Below are 24984 nucleotides of genomic sequence, written 5' to 3'. Positions count from 1 at the left end.
TGTAGCGTACATTAATTATATAAATAAATTCTAAGGTTACTTATTATTTCTCTTTTGTCCTATTCCCACCATTATAATTTTATCTTGACCTTATCAGAACGCATTAAATACATATATATTCTGTTAGTGACATAAATATATATATATATGTGTGTAGTACCAGTGATAAAATCTTAATTAGATTGAATCACTTGATAGTAGTAGTACAATCATTTATTCGATGAAAAGATCTTTCATTTATTAAGGTCATAATTATTGTATTATTCAACAAAGACATCTAGAGAAGTTGTTGCTTGTCAAACATGATTGTCGTCGTAATCGACCCAATTTATATAATTCAATTATATTTGCATTCATAAAGGTGCTTTTTAGTTTTTACTTATTTTGTATGTGAGAATATACTCGATTGTTTAAAACAAAGAGATTTACTCCAGGTACCTTTAATATGACTGAGTTAAATATTAATATCTTGTGGTTGTAAAGTTGCTTATAAGCAGGTACTATTACTTCTGTTAAGTTTCACTAAAGCGTTCGTATTTCAGATTCCACTGTATATCGACAATTCGATCGCATTCCATCTCTATATGTATATGAGATCATAGATTATCATGAGTTTACCTTGTATGCTCTATTTCAGTGTTAACATGTATTTCCATTTGTCTTGACGACCCACCATTCACAAATGTACACACATAACTGAGATGTTAAGTATGAGTCTACGGAAATAGATGATACAGTTTCGAATCTGCTGATGATTGCAGATACACTTTGCTGACTAGTACCACCTAGTACGAAACCTAAGCGCAGGATATCATAATGACAAAGGATGTCTACTCACTTGAACTAGCGCCATATTACATTTTTTTTGATAGAACTCAATCAACACTAAAAGACTGGGCACGATCATGGCATTTGCCATGCATTTCATTTACTATTGATAGATTTAAAACTCAGCTACAAAAGTACATACTTTCAGAATAAATAATAGTGATAGGTTGCTCAAATCAAATGTAAATGTAACACGAAATCGATCATCATTTATTATAATAGTAGTTTTTTTTTAATTTCTCACCAACTGACCGGTTAGTATTATTGGTATCTACAAGCAGCGATATGGTCTATGTGTGTGTGTATGTCTCTTTCATGTTATTAGTTGCTATCATTTCCTTATACCTACTGATTGCTTACTGATGACAAAGCACATGATTTTATGTTTATAAAACAAATTCACTATGTGTATCCTGTCAATCATTTTGACTAATTGGTTGATTATTTATTTGGTCAGTTGATCAATCATCAGTTTAATATATTAATAACTAATTTATTTAAACACAAACGTTGACAAAAAGGGGTACCACAATATATCTGCACCATACAAAGTTTATATGAGGGCTAAGATACTCCCCGGTTTCCAAAACCGAAATAAGTGGTTGTCTTAGGGGGACACTCCCTGATCCTTTGACCCAGAAGTCTAGACCGCAAGGCGATGAGGCAAAGGAATGAGGTAGTCGATGGCCAAGTATGGGTTCGTACGCCACTTATTCCCTTAAGATCCTCGAGCCTATGCACACCATTAGTTTGAAATAAGGATTTTCCAACTCCTCTAGTTGTATCCTTCGTATCCATCAACGTGGTTCAAATGCCGGACATTCGCTTTTTGTCCTTTCAATTTTTTAAGGAACACCCCTGCTGCGCGAATGTGGCGAGTAGGGCATCCCCAGCGATGACTTTATATGCATGGCCATATGAGAGCATTTCGAGAGGAAAAGTGAACTCACCACTCTCGGCCGTACCAGGGAATTCGGGGTCAATCAGTTGTCTCTTTTATGTGTTCGGTTTTGTACATGTATTTCTTCACACAGACTACAAATGTAATGAAGTCGAAAATTACACACAGTGTGCAAATTTATTAGACAAGTAATCTGACTACCATTATTATTATTATTAAGTCAGCTAGAATAAACTCGATTTTACTGTTTAGTCAAAAGGATCCACTAATAAGTTGTATACATTTGGGAGATTTTTTTGATAATTACACTTTTCTACGTATATAATTATAGATTTTCTCTCAAGTAATTTATAGATTCCCTCTTTGTAGCGTATTTATCAGATTAGAAGTATACATGTACATCCTATTAGAGTGTTAAACACTTAGATTAGAAATCGATGGTCAGGCTTAAATGTAATTAGTTAATAAATAATTACCAATTGTCTTGACAACTCATCACTATCCTTTTTAGCCTTAGTGACTACTAGCATGCCTGTGCGTGCACACACAAAAGAAGTGCGCTTGACTAAATATCATTTTCTCAGGCTTTCAATTATACACAAATGTGATTTTATCTGTACATAACTGTTGATTTTTTTATTAAATTTGCTACCTTCAACTAATATTTAGATGATAACCATGGAAATTAAAATTGATGGTTGGTTAATTTTGCTTGACAAACTGTTGACATTTTATGGGTACGCGTCCGAATTAAACAGTGTATATTATAACTCTGAATATATAGCGGTTGATTATTTCATTCGTAGACCAAACATTGTACATGATTAGAGTAAGTGTGTTGGTCTATCCTATACAGAATTCCAGTGGTACGTTAGCATAATGGTTAAGATATTCAGCTCACAGTCACTAGGTCACATTTTAAAACTGCGCATCCATTTATTTCTGTCTGGAAAGCTGGTTAATATCAATAACAGTCGTCTATGAAGTGTAGGTTAAAGTCCTAAGTGTATAAACATGTACATAGTGTGTATAAGTTACATCAGAGAACAGCATAAATTAACTTCATTTCAGGTACCAGTTATTATCAAGTTATGTATGTGACGACTAAAAGTATTTTGGGTTTTATATTTCAAATTCTTCAACTCTCTGGACATATTCTACCCTATTCGTAGATTACTAATACTCGACCATAAGTGTCTTCGAAGCATCGCTGGTATATTTTGGGACCACTATGTGAGTAATATGAGGGTTAAGCATAGAATGCTATGAAAAAGTGATGGGTTGGCTGATAAGATAGTAGCATGCCTAACCACTGCCTGCCTCGACGAGGAATGTTATCTGGTGTAGAGAAGTCGATTGGAATGAAGCTAGGGTCAGTCAAACCAAGATGTGGTATCAGTCTGTGAAGACTGTTAATATGAACAGTTTGGGTTGGTGCAGATTATTATTATTATTATTTGAACACATAGATATTGGTACAAGAAGGCACCAAATACATATGCGCCACACAAATCTCATTTGATATGTATGAGGGCTGTGATACTGCCCCGGTGCCCAAACCGAATCAGGATTATACGGTTAAAGCGCATGCGATTACTTTGACCAGTGGTTAAAAATGTTAGTTATCATAGTTCAGAATAAGTCACGATGTCTCAAATGCATTCTTTCTTTTCCTTCGATCTTGAGTTTCAAAATCATCCTACACTTTATTTTCCCAATTCATTCTTGAATCATATTACCTATATCTAATGTTTTCTATTACGACTAATATTGTTACTATATCTACAACTCTAAGAAATATCATGACTATACGGATGTGCAGTTGTGCCTGGTTTAGTGTTCCTTATAACTGACTAACTGATGTTCCAGTGATCTTTAAAGATCTTACCAACACCAAATAAATGAATAGAATCTTATCACAAAATATCAAATGAATATTTTTCTCATACGAAAAACCTTATTGTTTACCAAAATCCATTTGATGTGTTGTTTTTATTGTCCACTAATAATACTTGCAACCATTTATTTAAATTATAAATATATGAATTATACTCTTAAAAATTGTTCTTTCAATGAAATAAAAATAATGAATAGGCGCTCCTGATCCAACAGCTGGTGGTAGTCTACAAGATGTTGCTGCATGGTATCTTGACGAAGCAGGTGTACGTGAACAACTACGTGTGGAATTAACTAATCTTGCAAGTAATGGATTATATGGAACAAATCATAATGTAAATAATTTACGATTATCATCTGGTGGACGATGTAATTCACCAAATGGTGTTTCAAACTTCAATTCTGCTGGACAACAACAACAACAGAGTAATACCACAAACAGATCATCAACATCATCTTCATTTATACAAAGATCTAATAGTTCACATCGATCATATCCTAATTCGTCCACGTCACTTGGTATCGATTCAGGGATGGGAAGTCAAAATGGTAAGTGTCGTTTTATCATTTAAAATTAGTTGTTAGTCTAGGAAGTTGCTCCCGTGGATAGTAGTTACTTTCAGTTCTCATAACTCAAAAACCCATCTTGCTAAATATTCAATTGACAAGTTCCAAGCTGTTTTTACACTCTTCTACTACAATTTATTGCTGTCAGTGTTATACACCTCGTGTTATATATGACCTTGTTTGCAGTCGAATCCTCTTTATAACCCAATATCATGGTCAGAAATGTTACTACTCCACTATTCGAACCAGAGATTCACTTTGTGTTTACTTCAATTTATCATGACTTGTTGGTTACTACTCTATGGTAGGTGGTGGTTAGTCAGTCAGGATTCGAATAGTTTAGTGCCGTGATTTTCTTTAACCGTTATAGTAAGTAGTAACATGAATTCTCTACTCTCATCAAAAGCACCACTTGTCTTAAGACTACAAATACATTCGTTAGTACAAATACTAGTTAGAACTAAACTAATGAAACAAGATATCCTACTGATTTACTCCTAACCACCATATAAGATCAAACATTGTACCCTGTAAAGTTATTTTATCTAAACTATTCATTATGTTAGAAGTCTTGATTGATAGAATTTAATCAGTATTAAAAAGATGACATTGGTTTGTTTGTTTTTTATCGTACAACAATTGAATGGATTAAATAATAATGTTATTCTTTATAAAGGGCGATTACAGTTATGTTTATTGTTGTTATCATTATTTAATAGTAATGTGTAACAAACATTAGCAACAAACTTATTCACTATATTCAACACCAATTTTATAAATAAAGGTCAATAACAGATAATTGTGTTTTCAGTTAATCAACTATATCGACAATTGCATCTCTGTGCTAATGTGGTATGACAACTCGAACTGATGTACATACGTATGAAGTTCTACGTTGTTACTGATTGACTATATACTGTTAAATGTTGCAAGCTGAACTAATGGGATATCGATTGTGAATGAATAAATGTATTTAATGGTTGTTATATGTGTGTATTTTATTATTTTGGATTAGATCAATGCTTTGTTGATGATATATAAATAAAATATCTTTACTCGACAGTGTTTTTGTAGTGAACGAGAATTCAGATATGAAAATCATACATTAAATACATCATTTGCACATCTTCCTTCAATTGTCTTTTATCATGCCTCATGATTCTTTCAATTCTGTTATTATTACAATTGCTTTCTGTGTTACCCTTGTCGTTCACTTCACTTCAATCTTCTATTGATAATAAACATTCCACTTTCGATTGGTGCTACATACTACTTATATTTGTCAACATAAGTAGCGCATACACCACAGTATATCTCTTTAGATTCTTATCTTTTATAGATTACTGATATACGCATATATTGGATAAATAGATGAAATAGTAATGTGATTATAAGACAGATTTCGATTTGAACTTTTATGTTAATGATAATTTCAATAGTTCAAGCGTATGATTTATTATCATTATTACTGATCACGTTGTCTAGACTTCAACGAATAGGCATAACTATTTAATTAATTAATTGATTAACAATAATCTAGAATAAATCAGGAACAACAGCATTATTCACTTATTTATGAATTACATAAATACACGTCTTACTGTTAATGTTTGTTGAGCAGTATAGGGTTGTGGAGATTGTTAAGTTTAGATTGCTATCATGAATAGATCAATGCTAGACCATCATTGAAAACCTAGAAGCACTAGACGGTCGTTTCGTTCTAGTATGAGACACCTCAACAGTGCGCATCCATGATCCCGCGCGCGATAAAAAGGTCCTGCGTTCGAGTCCCGTCCAGGTTTTGAACGGTGTTCTAACATCGATCCATTCATAATATCAATTTAAACTTATCTATAATTAGTGAAGATATAAAACAATAATAAAAAATACTTATCAGTCTGTGTGTTAGTAATCTCACTCTATATATTAAGTCTTTAGATTATTCTATTTTATGTGTTACACACATAACCGTATGCTTTTGAAATGATGGCGAAGATGAGTATCTAGGATTGCGAGTTTACATAGTCTACACACATCTGATTGGAGCAACCGAGTAATGGTTATACTAAAAGCCATTGTAAGCAAAGAGTCGATTACATATATTACACATTAGGTTATTAAATCATAGTAAATGAAAACGGAGTATATTTATAACACTATTTGGTTTAGCAGTGCATATTGGCCGCTCCACCTTTTAATCTCTTCATCTTAATTGATTATACAGAGATTTCTTTTTTATTCCAAACAATCTTCAACACAGCTCGTCCACGGTGTATACACGTATACATATTAGAACATATAAGCTTAGGTGGTTTGTTTGAAGGTTAGTTGGTTGTAACCTACCTTCAGATGCTCAAATTGAAGTAGCTGAAACGGTGTTCAAATATTTAACTAATCTAGTTTTTACTGTTTTATGTAATATAATCGAAATAATCAATAGTTTCAAGTCACTGTGAACAATACAACTACAATACATCATCTCTGTATGATTAGTTGTGTTACATGTCACCTGTATAAAGTATATTTGTAATTTATAAGTTTTTGTATGTTTCACCTTTCGTTTTCTTCAATAAACTATTTCTTTCTAGATATTGATTATAACGATTCAACTGAAGTTGGCTTAGACTGGTTACTTAGATATCGTCGACTAACTTTAAATCAAAATCTTCTTATTGGAGGTGGGAATAATAACACATGTACCAATTCTTATACTCTAAATGGCTTAGATTTAGCCCTTAATAACTATATACCATTATCAATTGATCATTCACAATCATCGTCTACTACATCAAATAACACTACTACCAATCTTAATACCAATAATAATAATAATAACAATGATCATAACAATAATCATACTACTAATAATAATCGTCTTTATTATTCATCAACTTCACCATTTCATCATTATTATTATTGGCCTAATTCAATAGATACACAATTTGATTCTAATTTACATCATTGTGATAATCAATTAAATAATGGTAACAATTGTAATGGAACACAAATTCCTGCTATGTTTGCTAAAGTTCGTGAATTATTAGCAAAACGTGATTCAAATGGTCCACGTCTATTAAGTTTAATAACAGAAGAATTATTAAATTGTTCTAAATTGCCAGTAAGTTTATGATTGAATGACTTTGTTGTTTTTTTTTTATTATATATATTTCAAATGAAATAAATTGGATAGTAATAATAATTCGACTAGTAGTTGTTTGTTTGTTTGTTTGTTTGTGTCAAGTTCATTCGGCCATTTAGTAATCACTACATATAAGACATGAAATGAATATGTTTTTATGTTTAAGTCATTTTATATGATATTACAAACAATAAAATAAAACAGAGAAAGTGAATATTTTGATGAAGTTTTATTCTCTGAGCTGGATGGTTTAGTCGTAGAGCCTTTCATCGTTCTTCTGAACGACATCAGCATCAGCACAAACTTCAGATAGAAGTGTGAAGTGTTCGAATTTCTCCATATGCGTTTCACAGTTTGTTCTGTACACCTCGACGTTAATTGGTTCTTATTGACCTTAAATTTATCATTGTCATTAAGAACCAATCAGCCATCCAGTTCAGAGAACAAAACTTCATCAAAATCATCCACCTGAGCTACAAATCTTCTCCACCATCTCAAAGTGAATATTTATTTATTTGAATACATAAATATTGATAAAAAAAGGGGCACCAAATACATACGCGCCATACAAAAGTCACTTGATTTGTGTGTGTGTGTGTGTATGGGCTGTGATACTACCTGAGTGCCCAAACCGAAGCAGGTGGTTTTCTTGGAGAACCACACCCCGAGTCTTCGATCTAAAGGTTTAACCCAAATGGCAATGGAGAAACGTCGGGAGATGCAGTCCCATGGTAGCCGATGACCAGTAATTGGTTCATACGGTATTTGTTCCCTCAGGATCCTGGAACCCATGTGCACCATTGGTTAGGAATCAGGGTTTTTTAACTACCCTATGTAGATCCTCCATATCCACCAACCTGATTAAAGTGCCGTACATTCACTTTTCGTTCCTTCAATTTCGTAAACAACCGTAATACCACCAGAAGGCATTGAGTAGGACTTCCTTGACGATGGCTGTATACGTGTGACCATGTGAGAGTATTTCAAGAGGGACAGCTAACTCTACCCCTCTCCTCGACCGTACTAAGGCATTTGAGAGCTCCCTAAAAACCATAATTGAACAGAATAAATATCGTTTAAAATATAACGTAAAATTGTAGTATGAAATGTATACAGTAGATTTACACCATATCACTTATTATATATGTTCAACCAAAATGTTTACACTTATTAAAAATATTTCTTAGATTATATTATGGATTTGACTTTGTTCTTTGTTTGTCTGCTTCTCGTTTCGTTCCAAAATGGCTTTCAAATCAGATAACAAAATGAAATATAGTTAGATTTGTGTATTCACTTATTTCATTCACTTTTAGTAAGTGAGGGTTTAAAGTTTATTTGTTTTTACTGAATAGCCTACGTAATATCAAACATATCTAATAATGAAGTACAGTATAATAAATATATAACTTGTCTAATTTATATTTTCATATAACCATAACACCTACAGAAAGTCATTATCCTTAACTGAAGCATCAAATGGACCAGCATATTTAAAAACTTCTAGAGCCCAATAATTAGAACCAATTGCTTTCTCTTTCTCTCTTCAAATTAATTATGGCTTCGAATTTTGTAACCGATTCAAGGCTCAATATTGATCTTCTGTTTATACTATTGAAGAGTAGTAGGTCGATGTTAATAAGTTATACTGTTCATCAATGTTTTACTTAGTTTGATAGTAGATGATCGTGTTTCCACCTTTTTCAGAGATAGTTTCACTCACATCTGTTTTTTAGTCTCAGTCTTCACAATGAGTTTAAATATTACCCAGTGTTTTCTATTACCTTTTTCATCTTAGTTACCTTAGTTCCCCATTTTTACTACAGATTATTGCCCAGGCTCTCATCATTATTGTCGTCACTCTTTTTTGTATGGGGTCTCTACCTGATCTGTTAGTTTAGTGAAACCTTTCAAAATCTACTGATCTTTCCTATCTTTTGGTTAGAATTACTAACAGATGTCATAACTGTTTCTACAAAAGATTTCGTAATATCCCAGGTTGAATATTCTTTTCATAGTCCACTAAAATACCCACCTAGCTAGTACTACTTCGAATATATTCTTGATATTTCCATTTTAACTGAAGTTGAAAAGGTTATTTGTTTTAGTTTTACGTAATCCATTGATGCGTAGCCGAATTAGTTCTCGGAGTCTAGACATATACTCTTTAAAAAGCTGTAATCGGGTAAAGTTGTTATCTGAAATGTGAAACGTATTTGTCCATGTCAATTTATGAAGTAATATTGCTCAATGTACATGTGATAAGGCAACTATTATTTTCTAATATTCCATTAGAATTGTTAAATGCCTTTTTTATAAATCACCGAATATATTCTACTTGTCATTCCTTCTAATTTCCAGGTGATAAAATCCAGACGTAATCAAAGGAATGCAACAATTGATGTACCTAGTCGACTACAAACGATTGCTACTCCTCGTGTATCTCATGGTCAACAATCAATAACTGATCGTCAATTTCCCGGCGAAGCGCTATCAACCAACTCGGTTAATACTGGTTATAATCATAGTTCATCTACTTCTCTTAATCAATCTCCACCATGGACTGTACGCTTATGGGAAGAAGTCTGTTTATTATGGACATGTGTAGTGCTAAGCCCTGATTGTAGTGTTGAAACGAAAAGACAATGGCGTTATCGATTTTTGACTTGGGCACGTGCTAATCGTTGTCCTCGTGACGAGTCCTATTCAATTCCTAGTCATTTCCTTACATCTATACATGAATTAAACGATGTAGATGATGATGTTCTCGGACAAAATCAACAATCACAGCAAAATCAACCATCTTGTCAACAATCAACTCGTCCTTGCAGACGTGCTTCAGTCTTTCGTTTGCCAATTGAAGCTAGTTATATGTCTTGGGATGATGTCTGGTGGAATCATCTCTCTATTCATGATATGAAATTAAATAAACACGAACATGAACATCGTGAAGATACAAATGGAGGTCGACAAAATCACTCAACAAGCGTCTCTGTAGATGAGAGTAGTAGTGATTGTGGTAGGATATTCCGACGACCATCTTCAATTACTCCTAGACGATCGATTGGATTCAACAGTCGATCATTTCAATCAAACTCTTCTCCAAGAGAATGTCAATGCCCTTATTGTGATCATTCAGGACCACTTAATGAACCATTTCCATTATTGTGTTTACGTGTAGCAGCATTACGAAGTAATGGTTATTTAAGTCAAGCGTTGCAACTTGCTGTGTTTATTAGTCAACGTTTATTACGTTCGGTTAAAGTGAAAACTTCATTGGCTGCAACTTCAATTATTAATAATGTTCAACGTAGTCCTCCACAAACATTTCCTTCACATACATCATGGAATAATAATTGCCATCCTAATGATATTGTAGCACGTCGTATGTTGTTCAATACACCACCAAATGGACAAGCACTTCGGGTAAATGGTATAAGTCCACATAATGTAATGCATAATTCTGGATCACGATATTTGTCTTCACGTAAGTTGCAGTTATTATTGGTTATTTTCACTTAAAAATTGTATAATTTGACAGCTGGTGTATGATTACTATTTAAGTCTGTATCTTAGTTGTAGAACGTCTCTGCAGTTTACCAGTAACAAACTCTATGCAGACAGATATACGTTTGGAATTATAAAGATGTATAGTAAACGAGATCGAAATAATGTAATTGGAATGGGAATGATGAAGACTTTACCTTTGCGATATGGTTCAGAAGTACAGGGTGGAAAGGTATGTGTGAAGGGATAATAACGTTTAAGTTCGAAGGGGTGATACAGAGTGAATGCATCTGTGTTACTATTACCGCTTCAGAGATATATCACCCAAAATCTCTAGCCATTTATTATGCCTACCTCGCTGACCCCAACCAGGTAGTCTCTATTTCTAAAATGGGTCGGTCCAACAATCGATAAGTTCATGGATTGATGTCACGCTTCATTGTAGCTTAGTATATATATATATAATTTTGATGGCATTTCATATTATTTTATTGTTTTTTTGAAATAGCAAATATGCCTCCTTCCCCGTCAATGATACCAAATCACGGGAAATTCTCTCCTTCCAATCGGCTCACATCACCGAGACCAGCATCATTATCTCCACCAGTGAATGTCACTCATCATTCACGTCCTGTCTCTACTAGACGTCATGGTCTTTCACCGAATTCAAATCCAAGTCCTGGTCCATCTTGCACTAATCATCAATCAGTTATTATCAATAATAATAATAACAGTAGTGGTGGTAGTAATAATAGTAACAATAACAATACCAGTAATAATAGTAATAATTGTTGGTCTAATCAACCGTCTTATGTATATAAATCAACTTCATCCTGTCAACAATATGTAAATCAATCGCATCCATTTGGTTCACCACATTGTTCACCTATACCGCCTGCATCAATCTCTCCAGTATCATTTCATAATCCTTATCAGCCTACGACCACAAATCATCATAGCTATCATAAGCATATACCCCATACAAATTCGCCTTATTCGTCTTATTCGTGTCCACCACCACCTCACGGTATCGGGAGTTCAATTGGTTGTGCCAATGGTAGCAGTAGTAATAATATAATGATGATGATGCATCCTAGTCATCATAATCGTTCTATAAACTCTCCAACTCCAATGAATAGACACGTTAATGCAAGACCACTTCCTTTGTCATATTCAACTAATCCTAATGTGTTTGCCGGTGAATTCTTCCCAATCACTGAAACTGATATTAATTGTGGTTTAATTTCAACAAATTGTCCTAGTCATACAGATGTTGGTTGGATTGGTCTTCCTGGTCGTCCTATACTATGTCTTGTTGAATGTTTATTAGATGCAGCTGCAATTGTTGTTGAAGCGGCAAATCATCAAACACCACCAATTGCTTTACCATCGTGGGGTCATATGGAAAAGGCATCATTCTATTTATGCTTAGCGGTTAAAGTAAGTTATTCAATGTTTAGTCTATTTTCTTATTAATTGTATAGATTCATCAATGTAAAACTCAATTCAAAAAAGGCACCAATTTGAATTTGTGTTCTACAAGTCTTATTTTAGTTTGATCTACCATTCGAGCAAATTAGAGAAATGTTTGAATTATATTATTATGCTTACAGTTCATATTATATTTTCTGTACGAATAGAAGCGAATATCGCATGATCAAGTCAGTCAACTTTTAACTAATGTAGATAGGTCACAGGTTCTTTTCCTGTATCATCATACGTATTCAATGCAATATATTGCTTGAAATCTATTATCAGAATGGGTTTTGTGGAGATTTTTAGAAGTTTCACTGGTTGAAATCTCTACAAAACCCATTCTGATAATAATCACCTGTTCACCAGTGACTGACTTCAAGAAATACTCCTGGAGTTCTAGTGAGAAGCCATTACCAATGGAGTTCAACCAGGTCTGTTGTGAGATATCAGCTCACTAAAAACAATGATGGATGTGTCGGTCAATTTTATGGATTAGTTGAAGTTAGACATTAACACCGTTGGATGCCGACCGGCTCAGTGGTCTAGTTGGTTAAGCGCCTGACGCGAGACTGATAGGTCCTAGGTTCGAATCTCGCGGGGGGGGACCGTGGATGCGCACTGCTGAGGAATCCCATGCTAGGACGAAACGGCCGTCCACTGCTTCCAAGTTTTCCATGGTGGTCTAGCTTCAATTGACTCATGATTTCAACCAGTAAAATCTATTCTCAATAAATAGATAACATTAAAGTCTCTACTATATATGCATAGAGATATTGAGTGTAATTACTTATTATTATTAATCGAGCATAAATTATAATGTCTATTGTTCATGTATACATTGTCTTAATTCTGTTCTTTCTTTCTTTCTCTCTCTCTCTCGTCTGATTTCCATGATTATCTATCTTCTATATTGATACATTTCATAGTCTATATATTGTCACTATCCTCTTTATTCTTCCTATCAATTTATTATCCTATTTATGTGTCCTAAATTCATTGACTTATCTATTTTAATGATTATCATCCTTACAACAGTATATGGATAGATACGTGTATATGTGTAGGTTTGTTTGTTTGTTTATTTACTTATTCATAGCTTTATTTATCAGTATGGGTGCTTATCTATCATATTAATAGATCATAGAAATCAATATACACCTATCCATATAGATATATAGTTTGAATGAATGTTTACATACATCCTTTATCTAAAATCACTTTTTTTTCTTCATAAATTTTACGTTTGTGAACTTTACCTCTCTCTCTCTTCCACACACACACACACACACACACACACTTGTTCTATCTATCCATGTATCTAACTGTAATTTCATTTCATTTTTCTTGATGTTATTACAATATATGGTTTCTGATAATTTAATTTGTTTATCTTGATCTTGTTCGAGAGAATGGGAAATACCTAGTTAGTTGTGCATTCATTGATTTATTCACCTTTTGTTTTTTTTCTCTCTCTCTCTCTCTCTCTCTCTCTCTCTCTCTCTCTCTCTCTCTCTCTCTCTCAGTATTCATTCAATCATTTAATTTTGTAATATTTATATTCATTTATACAGTTGAATAATACTACTAACTTTCCTATATATACAGTTCAGCTTAATCGAGCTGGATATATTATAATTGTGAAACGTTCATTGTTTTTTCCAGACATACTCCTCTTTGATATATATATATATATATATATATATATTGATGATGAAAGCTTTACAACTTAAATCATGCTACACAGAGAATACAACACCTTTCAAATTCTTATTTACAAATATTTACTTACTGCTGTTATTCCCAATGGAGCATAGACCGTCGATCAGCATTCTCCAAACCACTCTCTACTGGGCCTTCTTTTCTAGTTCTATTCAATTGTTATTCATTCTTCTCATGTCTGTCTCCATTTCCCGGTGTAATGTGTTCTGCGGTCTTTCTCTTTTCCTTTGGCCATCAGGATTCCATGTGAGGGCTTGCCTTGTGACACAGTTGAGTGCATTTCTCAATGTGTGTCCTATCCACTTTCAGCGCTTCTTCCTGATTTTTCGTCCACTGGGATCTGGTTTGTTCTCTCCCATAGTAGGTTATTGCTGATCGTGTCTGGCCAACGGATCCGAAGTATTTTGCGTAGACAATTCTTAATAAACACTTTTATGTTCTGGATGATGGGTTTCGTAGTTCTCCAGGTTTCCGCCCCATACAGTAGAACTGTCTTGACATCTGTACTGAAAATTCTGACCTTGGTATTGGTTAAAAGACAGTTGTTTTGAGTTCCAGATGTTCTTTAGTTATAGATATGTTGCTCTTGCTTTGCTGATCTACGCGTTTACATCTGCATCAGATCTACCGTGTTCATCAATGATGCTGCCTAAATATGTAAAGGTTTTTACATCCTCCAAAGCTTCTCCGTCAAGTGTGATTCGATTGGTGAATGTTGTGTTGTTTAAGAGAATCTTTCTTTTCCCTTTATGTATGTTGAGTCCTACTGCTGCTGAGGTCGCTACTACACTGTTCCCACTACCTTGCATTTATTGTTGCGTGTGCGATAAAAGAGCCAAATTATCTGCCAAGTCTAGATTGTCCAGCTACATTCTAGCTGTCCATTGTATCCCATGATTTTGATGGAGTTTTGTTGTTTGAACTGAATAGTTTGGTCCTGTACACCTGTACATTTCCCATTCGTTTGGAAGATACAACCAAATATTACTATTGCAATATACATATTTCCTGACAAAATTCATATCTCAGTCTCAAATATCAATATATACCAAAGTATATTTATAATATTCTATTTAAAAAATCCTTATTCATGCCTAATGATAAAATGTTAGGCTTATGGGAGTAAACGTATTAAATAATCATTAGTTTTGTTTATCCTAATCACTATCATCTATGGACTTTGACTAAAGAAAACTTATTTCTTATACTGTTTTCCAATAGTGACACTAATCTATCAACCTTTTGGTTGTTAATCAAATTCTATCGAACAAGATGCATTGTAGCTATAATGACATGATACCACAGTATATTGTATTTGATGTATTATATGATAGTGGTGGTAGCGGTCAATGTTTGTCCGTAGGAAATCAACCCTGACTAATTTCAATTTCTTCAATCTGTTCAGCGTTAACATGATTACTATTATTATTGTCCAAACTTAGTGATGGACGGTGCATTATACCACATTTATTGTTACTGCATCCGTCCGTTCACGTATATATGTGTGCATGCGTACTAACTGGTTATCTGGCTACTTGTACCAATGTCTTTTGAAAATTAATAACCTGATAATAGAAAAATAATGTTCAGACAATTGACCTATTTATTTTTATTTTAGGAAAAACAATAACTAAATAATAGTTTTACACTGAAGTACATTCACATTTACACACATCAAAGTATTTCATATCTCTCTCATGCATAAAAAAATATTGTTGTTGCTGTAGAGAGAATTTGTGTCTTCTTATTTTCTTACTGTTGTTTCTATTGTTATTCTGATGAATTTTAAAAGTCTTCTGATACTATTTCATTGATATAGTGATATGCCTTGTCGTTTAATATTACTTTTTATATCTGGTCCTCACTAATTGTAGTGTTAGAAACGCTTATCATTTATATTCGAAACGAGGGACCTCTTCAATTCCCACGACATGAAAGTAAGAACACAAGACGGGTATAAGTGAAGATTTACTAACTCCCAAAAATACAACGACAACGACGATCAGATATAAAAAGTAGCATTAAACGACAAGACATATCAGTGGCGATGGGCATGGGATTCGAACCCATGCGGGAAAACCCCAATGGATAGATATAATTACTAATAAGTTTTAATGTGATATTTTTTTTCTTATACATAAATTTACTAGAAACTGAATGCATAGATATTTTCATTCTTCAAACTGTATAATTAATTTATGGTTACGCTGTTATTCTATGTCAATCAAATTCCTGATTAAAGCATGTTCCCATGTTTGTTCTTTTGTGTGTGTAGTAGATAAGTTTAGGATTAAGTATTTATAAATCCTGTTTCCCGAAATTCTCATTTTTTTTTTTATTATCTTCGTTGATTTTCTACTTTACATTTAGTGATAATAATATTCATGATTATTATAAGTTTAATCAGAGGTCATTGTATTTTTTTTAATGAAGTGACCTGAAAGCTATTCATAACCTATGGATTAGCGAGCATACACGCATATATATATATATATATATATATATATATATATATATATATATATATATATATATATATGCATGAAATAATAGTCTTATCGTGATGGACAGTTAAGCTGTTGAATAATGAAAAAAGCCTACTACTTAATATGCATTGATCGTGTGGGAAAATGTTTTATATTATTAAGTATAAAAGATATTTTCAATAAGATTTATTTAAGTCTCTCTATACAAAAAATACTAGTCGATAATTATAGATGGTGGTTGGAGGTAGTCGACAGTAAAACCCTGGACCCAGGTTTCGTGCTACTTGGCACTCGTCAGCAAGGTGTACCTGTAATCTTGAGGGAACTGGTGTTCCCTGGCGGATTCAATCTCGTGTAATAAGGACTAGACACTCATGAGATTGATCGCCACCCAGTGATCAATCAATTATGACTAGTCGATAATATCAGTGTGAGGTCATCATGTAAATTGAATGATCCTGGATTTGACTAGCAAATGTACATATGCACATGCATACACAAAAAAACTCAAAATCAAATGCTTTTTTTGGCTTTCATCATGTTTTTATTCTGCAACAAATAATATCAGATCAGTGTAGTTTTACATTTGAACATTGTTAACTGAACGAACAATAGTAACAAGGAAGTTCTTCTTACTCTTGTGTTTTTCTACTCCTTTGTTTAGCATTAGCTAGATGTTTAAGCGTAACACGATTCAACACTATTTTCAATGACTTAATAATTACTTCGTTATTCAATGTATTTTGTCAATAGTCAATTTTCTATTGGAGTTGATTCAATCTCCTTTCTTCTTATATTCTTCATCTTTATGCTTTTGCCTTTTGTATGTGTTAATGTATGAGATGAAATGTGTGATATTGGGAACCTTTGTATGCTTACATTTATTATAAGTCTATCGTATCCATTATAACCGACTGATATTGGAAGGTTGGTTAATCACAACTATGTGATCGTGTGTAACATTGATTGATTCACTGAAACAATTTGAACGATAAAGAAGGAGAAGAAAAAATGCTTAGCAATAAATAGGGATTTTTTTTAACTGAAAAGTCTTTTTCTTTTTGATATTCAAATGTGAAATATTTCTCCCCCTTTTCTTTTAATTATCTTCATTATCCATTATATCATATGCTAGAAAACTGAATTGTTGTCGAAATTATCCTCTCTCTCCTTTCTTGAAAGAAAAGTATATATTTATTGAAATGTTTCTTTCATAACATCATTATCTCATTGTAACGCATCTCTTAGTCTAAACAACAAATGTTATTTTTGTTTTTGAGTCAAAGTCTATTATTTTTTTTAACCCCTGCTGAAAAATGTAGAATGGAATTATCGTATATCTTTTCTATGTTTCTTCTTTTCAGATCAGTTTGTTAAGTTTGTTTCAACAACGTCGTCTTGTTGGATCAATTAGTCGATTATTAGCTTGTCAACATCAAGAAACACGTCTGTTAACTTTATTAAATACAATACCAAAAGATGTGACTACTGCATTAACAATGTGTGAAATTCTTTGCCAATTATTAGGCCCACCCATAACATCATCAACATCCCCATCGTCTTTGTCATCATCATCATCATCATCATCATTACGTATATTAAATAAATTTGATTATCATTCCACTGCATTGATGAATCTATGGTGGTGGTCATCACTTGGTATAATTGTCCATTCAGATACTTATCCAGTTCATTCTGTCGCTGAATTTGTATTAAATTATTTATTGGATACACAAAAAATCAATCAATTAGTTTCATTCAACACATGTTGGACAAATTCGTTTAATAATAACAATAATGGTGGAAGTAGTAGTAACAGTAGTTGTAGTAGTAGTAGTACCAATAATAATAATAATAATATTTCCTCAATTCGTATTGATGATATGGTATTTACATTAGTGACAAGAGCAATGAGGTAAGTGTTAATTACATGTTGGACAAATATAATATCTGTAATTATTAAACGTATGTGGAATTTTATCACTAACTAACCTTAGTTAGATTAACATTGTGAAAACGTGGAAGCACTGGACGACGGTTGTTTCTTTCTAGTATACAACTCTGCAGTCAATGGATAAAGATTGTTCAATGCTTTAATTGAAGTTAATTGTTAATACCGTTGGATACCGGCTTAATGGTTTAAAAGGTAAGCGCTCGCGCGCAAGACTCTAGGTCTCATGTTCAGGGTCATTGATGAACACTGTTGAAAAGTCTCATACTAGGACAAAACGGCTATCCAGTCTTCTCAGGTTTTGAACAGTGGTCTAACTAAAATCAGCTTTTGATTTAAACTATGAAAGTTCTACAAACTCCCCAATTCCCCGTGTACTGATATATGGGGCTTATAAAATACTGGATGTGATGAGTTCAATATTTATTATTGTTATTATTGTGAGAGTTAATGATATTCTATTAAATGACGTTGATTGAACTAGTCAAAACTAGTTTCTTACCTGAAATTAATTGCTTCTTTTCACTAAGATACCGTTCGCCGTTTTGTATGCTTGTGTAGGTGCATCTTACATGAAATACTCTTAGTTTTTAAAAAAATGTAATGTTATGAAGGTATCAACCATGTTACTTCATAAGTTAGTTATACAGTGTAATACACAGGTGATAATTGTAAGTTATGAGTTAATATTCTATCTAGATGGGATATATGTTACATATCTGCAACCACTGCCTACCTCGTCACTTAATATTGACTGGAGTATGAATAGATTAGCAGAAACCTGGGGACAGCCAAATTAAGATAGTGATTACTTAGTTGGGTTCCAGTCGGTACTTTCGAGCATTAGTTGAAGATGTTTAGTGATGTGACTTTGAACCGATTAAAATGGTGCAGAGATCACTACATCTTGAACTACAATATTGTTTCATAATATTTGTTCCTCAAACTCAACTCTATTGACTTCATCTCATTGTGTTATTATGGTATGACAACTTGTACTAAAGAACTTCTTATTCCAGATCCTATATTGATTATAGCTGACTACTAATTGATTAGATAATCATTGTCAATCAATTTATTTTCAACTTTTGTATCCTTTAAACATAAATTTCTCCCATACATACGATCGAATAACGTTGAAAGTAAAGATTATTGTTTAAGTTCAAATTGTTACCAGTATCCATTTTAATTTGTTTCCTACATTTTCTCTCCATTTCCCCCTCTTGTTTGTTAGATTTTCTGTTCTTGAAAATTATTCATTAATGGATAATTCGAGTATGATGGGAACTCATTTGACACGAAGTAACAGTTCGCCACAACTATTATTAAATAATAATAATAATATTAATAATAATAATAATAATCCCAACACCAACGGCATTAATCAAGGCTGTTTGCATTCTCAACGTATGAATTACAATCATCATGGTTGTTGGGATTATTACAATAATCTTAACAATAGAGTTTGCAATGGTGGTGGTAGTGGTAGTGTGGAAACTGCTCTTGCTGTAAATACAGAAGTTAGTGATCAAGAGTTTGGTATCCCTTCATTAACAACGGCGACAGCGTCAACGGGAACAACAATAATAACTGGAAATATGATGGATTCATCGTCACAATTCACTGGAAATATGTATATGAATGCGAATTATGACAATCATCAAAGATATTCACACCCACATAGTAATAGTAATAATAATAATTCATTTCGATGGGACCAGTCACAACAACAACAACCAGTTCCGGATTATGATCGTTGTATGATTTCCATACCGAATGTATCTGTACCACCGCTCCCATCTGTATTCTCTATGTCTACACAGAATTGTTTGAAATTTAATAATAGTAATAATAATAACCCACCTGTTTATCCAATGTTTAATTTACAAAATCTTGACAGTAATCGTTGGTTCACATCACCGTTATCTTCAGTTACAGCAACATCATCGCCGACAGTTGGACTACCAACTTCTATGCCTACTAATAATAATCCTGTTCATTCTACTTTAAACAATAGTAATAACCGATTCGCAACAATCGATGATAGTCAGTTGATTGTAGGCAATAATATGAATAATAATAATAATAATAATAATTTATCATCAAATCAAAATCCCCAATATCGTCGATGCTTAGAAACATTGAAATTACGTCAAACTAGATTGGCTGTTGCATTGATTCGTGTCTCAAAATCACATATTCATCGATTAGATCAAATTGTACAAATTTGTAATCAAAATATTCATTCAGCTGTTAGTTTATTAGCTATTTCTCAACAGGTAAATAGTGGATATTTTTATCATGTTTAATATTAATTTTTCCACAGAAAATCATTCTCTTTCATGTGTACATAATACGATTTGATATGCCTAGTAAAATCGGTGAAACTATAATTTATGGACAACCTTTGAGCGAAACTGAAGTGACCTTGATAGTGTCTACCTAGTTACTAGAGCTAAATGAGGTTTATAAAGCAGTTTAAGGAATAAGGATTATGATTTACAGTTGATGGTTAGGGTTAGGACTTAGATTTAAGGTTCTCATTACGAACTGACATCAGATACAATGCTAAAACTCTATTTAGCCAGATGGGTGAATGAAGTTCGCACCAAAATTTCAGACCTGTTATCGTAGATCTGATTTATTAACACTTAGTACAAAAAAAAGGAGAATATTTTGATAAAGGGAAATAAGATGTGAAGTAAGTACACTGTCTTTCCTGACATCCTAATCGTTCGTGTAAGTCTGTTAAAATCATCTCCATAAGTAATCTCCCAAATACACAGTTCTATCGTTAATTTTATATAGTATCAATTTGTCTATTGGAAAGTACAAGACATTGCACACATTCACATATCAACAAATAAGTTATACATTCATTTCGTTGTTATTAAGTGAATTGTAATGCAGATTTTTTTTTTTTTGAAGATCCATTACTACCACTACTAATAATATTACTAAAGTTGTCTGATTATTGCCAATGTGGAAATGTAGCCTAAAGTTTACGGCATCCAACTTTTGATTACTTTCAATTCTAGGATTGAACTCCACCTCGTTTACTAATTCTATTCAAGTAACCAGCTTGTAGTATCACTAACCCTCATATTTATAGTGTGGCTAATAAAATAATTAAGTACACACCAACTTGATGAATAAGTGTAGATCAATAACAGTTTTTAATAATAACAACTTTAATCAACTAGTAAAACATGATTATTTAATTGTTTTTTTCTTCGAAAAGTTAACAGTATGTTTGTTAAGATTAGTTTGTCAAAAAATAAATGACGATCTATGATCATATGAAAAGATGGATAGTCGCTAGAAGTGGAATCCAGTTTGACACGCGTTTCGTCCTATTTGGGACTCGTCAGCTGCTAGCCACTATCCATCTTTGCTTATAATGCATGTGAATTAAGGCAATACGCACAGTATACACATATACCAATGAGAGATTGATCAATTACAGTTCTAAACATCAATCGGAAGATTCAAGTAAATAATATCAAGTGAATTTAGATCTATGATTATGATTCAAACTCATGATTGATTTGTGAATAAAATTATCGTTTTAGAGATTATATCTATAACCTTTTATTTAATTCATATTTGTATTGATTGCTTGAATCTCCCCATCTTCTGGTGCTAATGAGGTATGGCAACTTGGATCGATGCATATATGTGCCTGGTCCTAAGTTGTAGCTGAGTGACTGATTTGAATCTTCCCATTGATGTTTAAGACAAAGTCCTGGAGTGGACGTCAACTCTGAGATGCAGGTAAATTCAGCTAACGAGTCCCAAAATAGAACATAACCCGTTTCCTGAATTCCACTGCTAGGCATCATGAATGCATCTCTTCTTATAATCCTTTATCAGTCATTTTCTATAAATAAATAAAAATTACACATATACGTTCATGTGTTTTGTGTAAGTATCCTATTCAATAATCGTTAGTACATTAAACTGTTATAAACAGAAAAATGATTTTCATTGGATTGTTTCATTTTATTTCTGTGTATACGATATATGTGCTTTTTTGTTAATATCACTGTTTATTCGGTAATTTGAACAGTTAACTTTCTATCTGTATTGAATGTTCACTTATTCAATGTTTTTTTTCTTTCACTTCTTACAATCTAAGCAGCTGTGGTTAGTATTACCAGTGTAATAAGCACATGTGTACACTTGGCAAATAAGCTTTACATTCATTCGTTAGTAATACTTTTTCCGGCACATTGTCATCTGTTTCATTTATTTATTTTAACACATAGATATTGGTACAAGGAGGCACCAAATACATATGTGCCACACAAATCTCATTTGATATGTATGAGGGCTGTGATACTGCTCGGGTGCCCAAACCGAAGCAGGTGGTTTTCCTAAGGGACCACACTCGGAGCCTTCGACCTGAAAGTCTAATCCACAAGGCAGTGGAGCATCGTAAGGAGATACAGTCCTATGGAAGCCGGTGACCAGCGATTGGTTCACACACCATTTGTTCCTTCAGGATACTGGAACCCATGTGCACCATTGGTTTAGAATCAGGGTTTTCCAACTCCCCTAGGTGGACTCTCCATATTCACCAACTCGGTTAAAGCGCCGGACGTTCGCTTTACGTCCTCTCAATTTCTTAAACAAAAGTAATGTCACGAGAAGGTAGTGAGAATAGGACTTCTCTGGCAGAGGCTATGTACACGTGGCCATTTGAGAGCATTTTGAAAGGGAAAGCGGACTCTCCCCACTCTCGGCCGTACCAGGGCATTTAGGGGCTATCTGTTTCATAAATACTAGGACTTGAATACTTAAGTATTTAATGAAACTTGTGAATAAAATCTATGGACTGCTTGATGATTGTTTGTAAAGATAATTCACTAAACGAAACAACTCACCTTTGATATACCAAATGTTTCAGAAAGGGCTATGAAGATAGCAAAATGTAATAGGAAGCAAGGATCTAAAATTGTCGATTTGGCGAAAGAGTGCAGCCTTTTGTTTGTGTGTATAGTTTCCAACCTAGAATAAATCACTATCCCAATCCTTGTTGATAAATTCAGTTGGAGCAAAATATTGGTATACAAATATTCTAATAAAATCTAGAATGAGTTAGAAACTAAAAGCCTGTTTGTTTCTTTTATTATTATTTATTTATTTTAACACATGCATATATTGGTACAAGGAGGCACCAAATACATATGTGCCACACAGATCTCATTTGATATGTGTGAGGGCTGTGATACTGCCCAGGTACCCAAACCGAAGCAGGATTTGTTTCTAGAAATATTTCTAACAATATAAATGTGGATATGATAAGAGTACGGCAAAGTAGAACCGATGGTATCTATCATTTTTATCACACAAAAAAAGAAGTTTGTGTATTTATTGGACAAACAACGTCCATATAAGATAATTCAATTGATGTGCTTATCTTTGTAGTTATTTTGTAAACATTTTATTACCATTATTATTATCTTTTTGGAATGTTTATTTTCTCTTATCTGTCGTAAGGCCAGTAACAATTTAAAAAAAAATTTTTTTCTTGGTTTCATTTTGTATTTTTTAGGTATTTGCAGAAGCAGTTGGTTGGAAATTAAGATCACCAGTTAATCGTAAACCTAATAATACCAATTTATTGGAATCTACTTATAGTGAATGTGGTTGTTTGTTAAATTCTAATCCTCCACCTGGTTTATTGTTACCGACTGCAACTAATCCAACAATTGAATCATTTTATACACGTGATCGTATATTTCTTATTAGTACTGCATTTCATTTAGCTTTAATAGTTGTTCTACGTACACTTAGCCGATCAGTACACTGGCGTCGACGTGAAATGTTAGCATGGGCAGTTACAACTGCTTTACATGTTGGTCCACCTGCTTGTTTATACTTAATTTATCATTGGTCATCTTATGTAAATCCAAGAGAGGCTGTTAGTTGGCTTGCTCCAGCTTTACTTACAGCTGTCGGTACACTAGATGTAAACACACCAACTAATGTTACTCCACGTATGTCGAAATCTTTGTCAACCAATAAACTTTGTCCTACTGATCAATCAAATCCGTCTACTATAGATAATCCAATGTGTTTTGATCATTCTTCACTATTCTTCGGTCTTTCTAATTGGGATGATGATTCTTTAAATGGTGGTTGTGCCAGTAGTGGTTTAATGATGAATATGAATCCTACACCTGATACAAATTATTCAATATGCCCAACATGGTATTCATTTTGTCCAACTTCATTTACTTCAAGAAGTCATAGTCATTCGATTATTATGGCGGCTCAACTACTTAACACTGCTGTGCCTTACTCAAAAGCATCACGTGAACAAATTACCAATGCTGTACGACATATGGCATTGCAAGTAAGTTAATTTTAGTAACTTTCTATAAATATAGTTAATTTTTAGTTAAAATTACATAGAAACTTTATCTCGTATGTTTAAGCAGAGATATATGATAGCTAACCGTGGAATCTAAGAGATGGCTTTCGTCCTATTCGGGACTCATCGACTGGA

At 33.2% G+C, this 24984-nt stretch overlaps 1 protein-coding gene across 1 annotated transcript in view; it reads left to right on the top strand.

Moving 5' to 3' along the window:
• Window positions 1-24984, top strand: part of ZSWIM5 (Zinc finger SWIM domain-containing protein 5) — a 56091-nt gene that overhangs the window by 15661 nt on the left and 15446 nt on the right. Inside the window, exons 5-11 of the mRNA XM_051208568.1 lie at window positions 3824-4174; window positions 6781-7310; window positions 9693-10818; window positions 11347-12278; window positions 17884-18434; window positions 19705-20749; window positions 24028-24831. Coding sequence (XP_051070152.1) covers window positions 3824-4174; window positions 6781-7310; window positions 9693-10818; window positions 11347-12278; window positions 17884-18434; window positions 19705-20749; window positions 24028-24831 — 5339 coding nt within the window. The remainder of the gene's footprint in view (window positions 1-3823; window positions 4175-6780; window positions 7311-9692; window positions 10819-11346; window positions 12279-17883; window positions 18435-19704; window positions 20750-24027; window positions 24832-24984) is intronic.

This window comes from Schistosoma haematobium, chromosome ZW, assembly GCF_000699445.3.
Source record: "Schistosoma haematobium chromosome ZW, whole genome shotgun sequence".
NCBI lineage: Eukaryota > Metazoa > Platyhelminthes > Trematoda > Strigeidida > Schistosomatidae > Schistosoma > Schistosoma haematobium.
The sequence above is the reverse complement of the archived record's forward strand: the minus strand, read 5'-3'. Positions and strand labels throughout refer to the sequence as shown.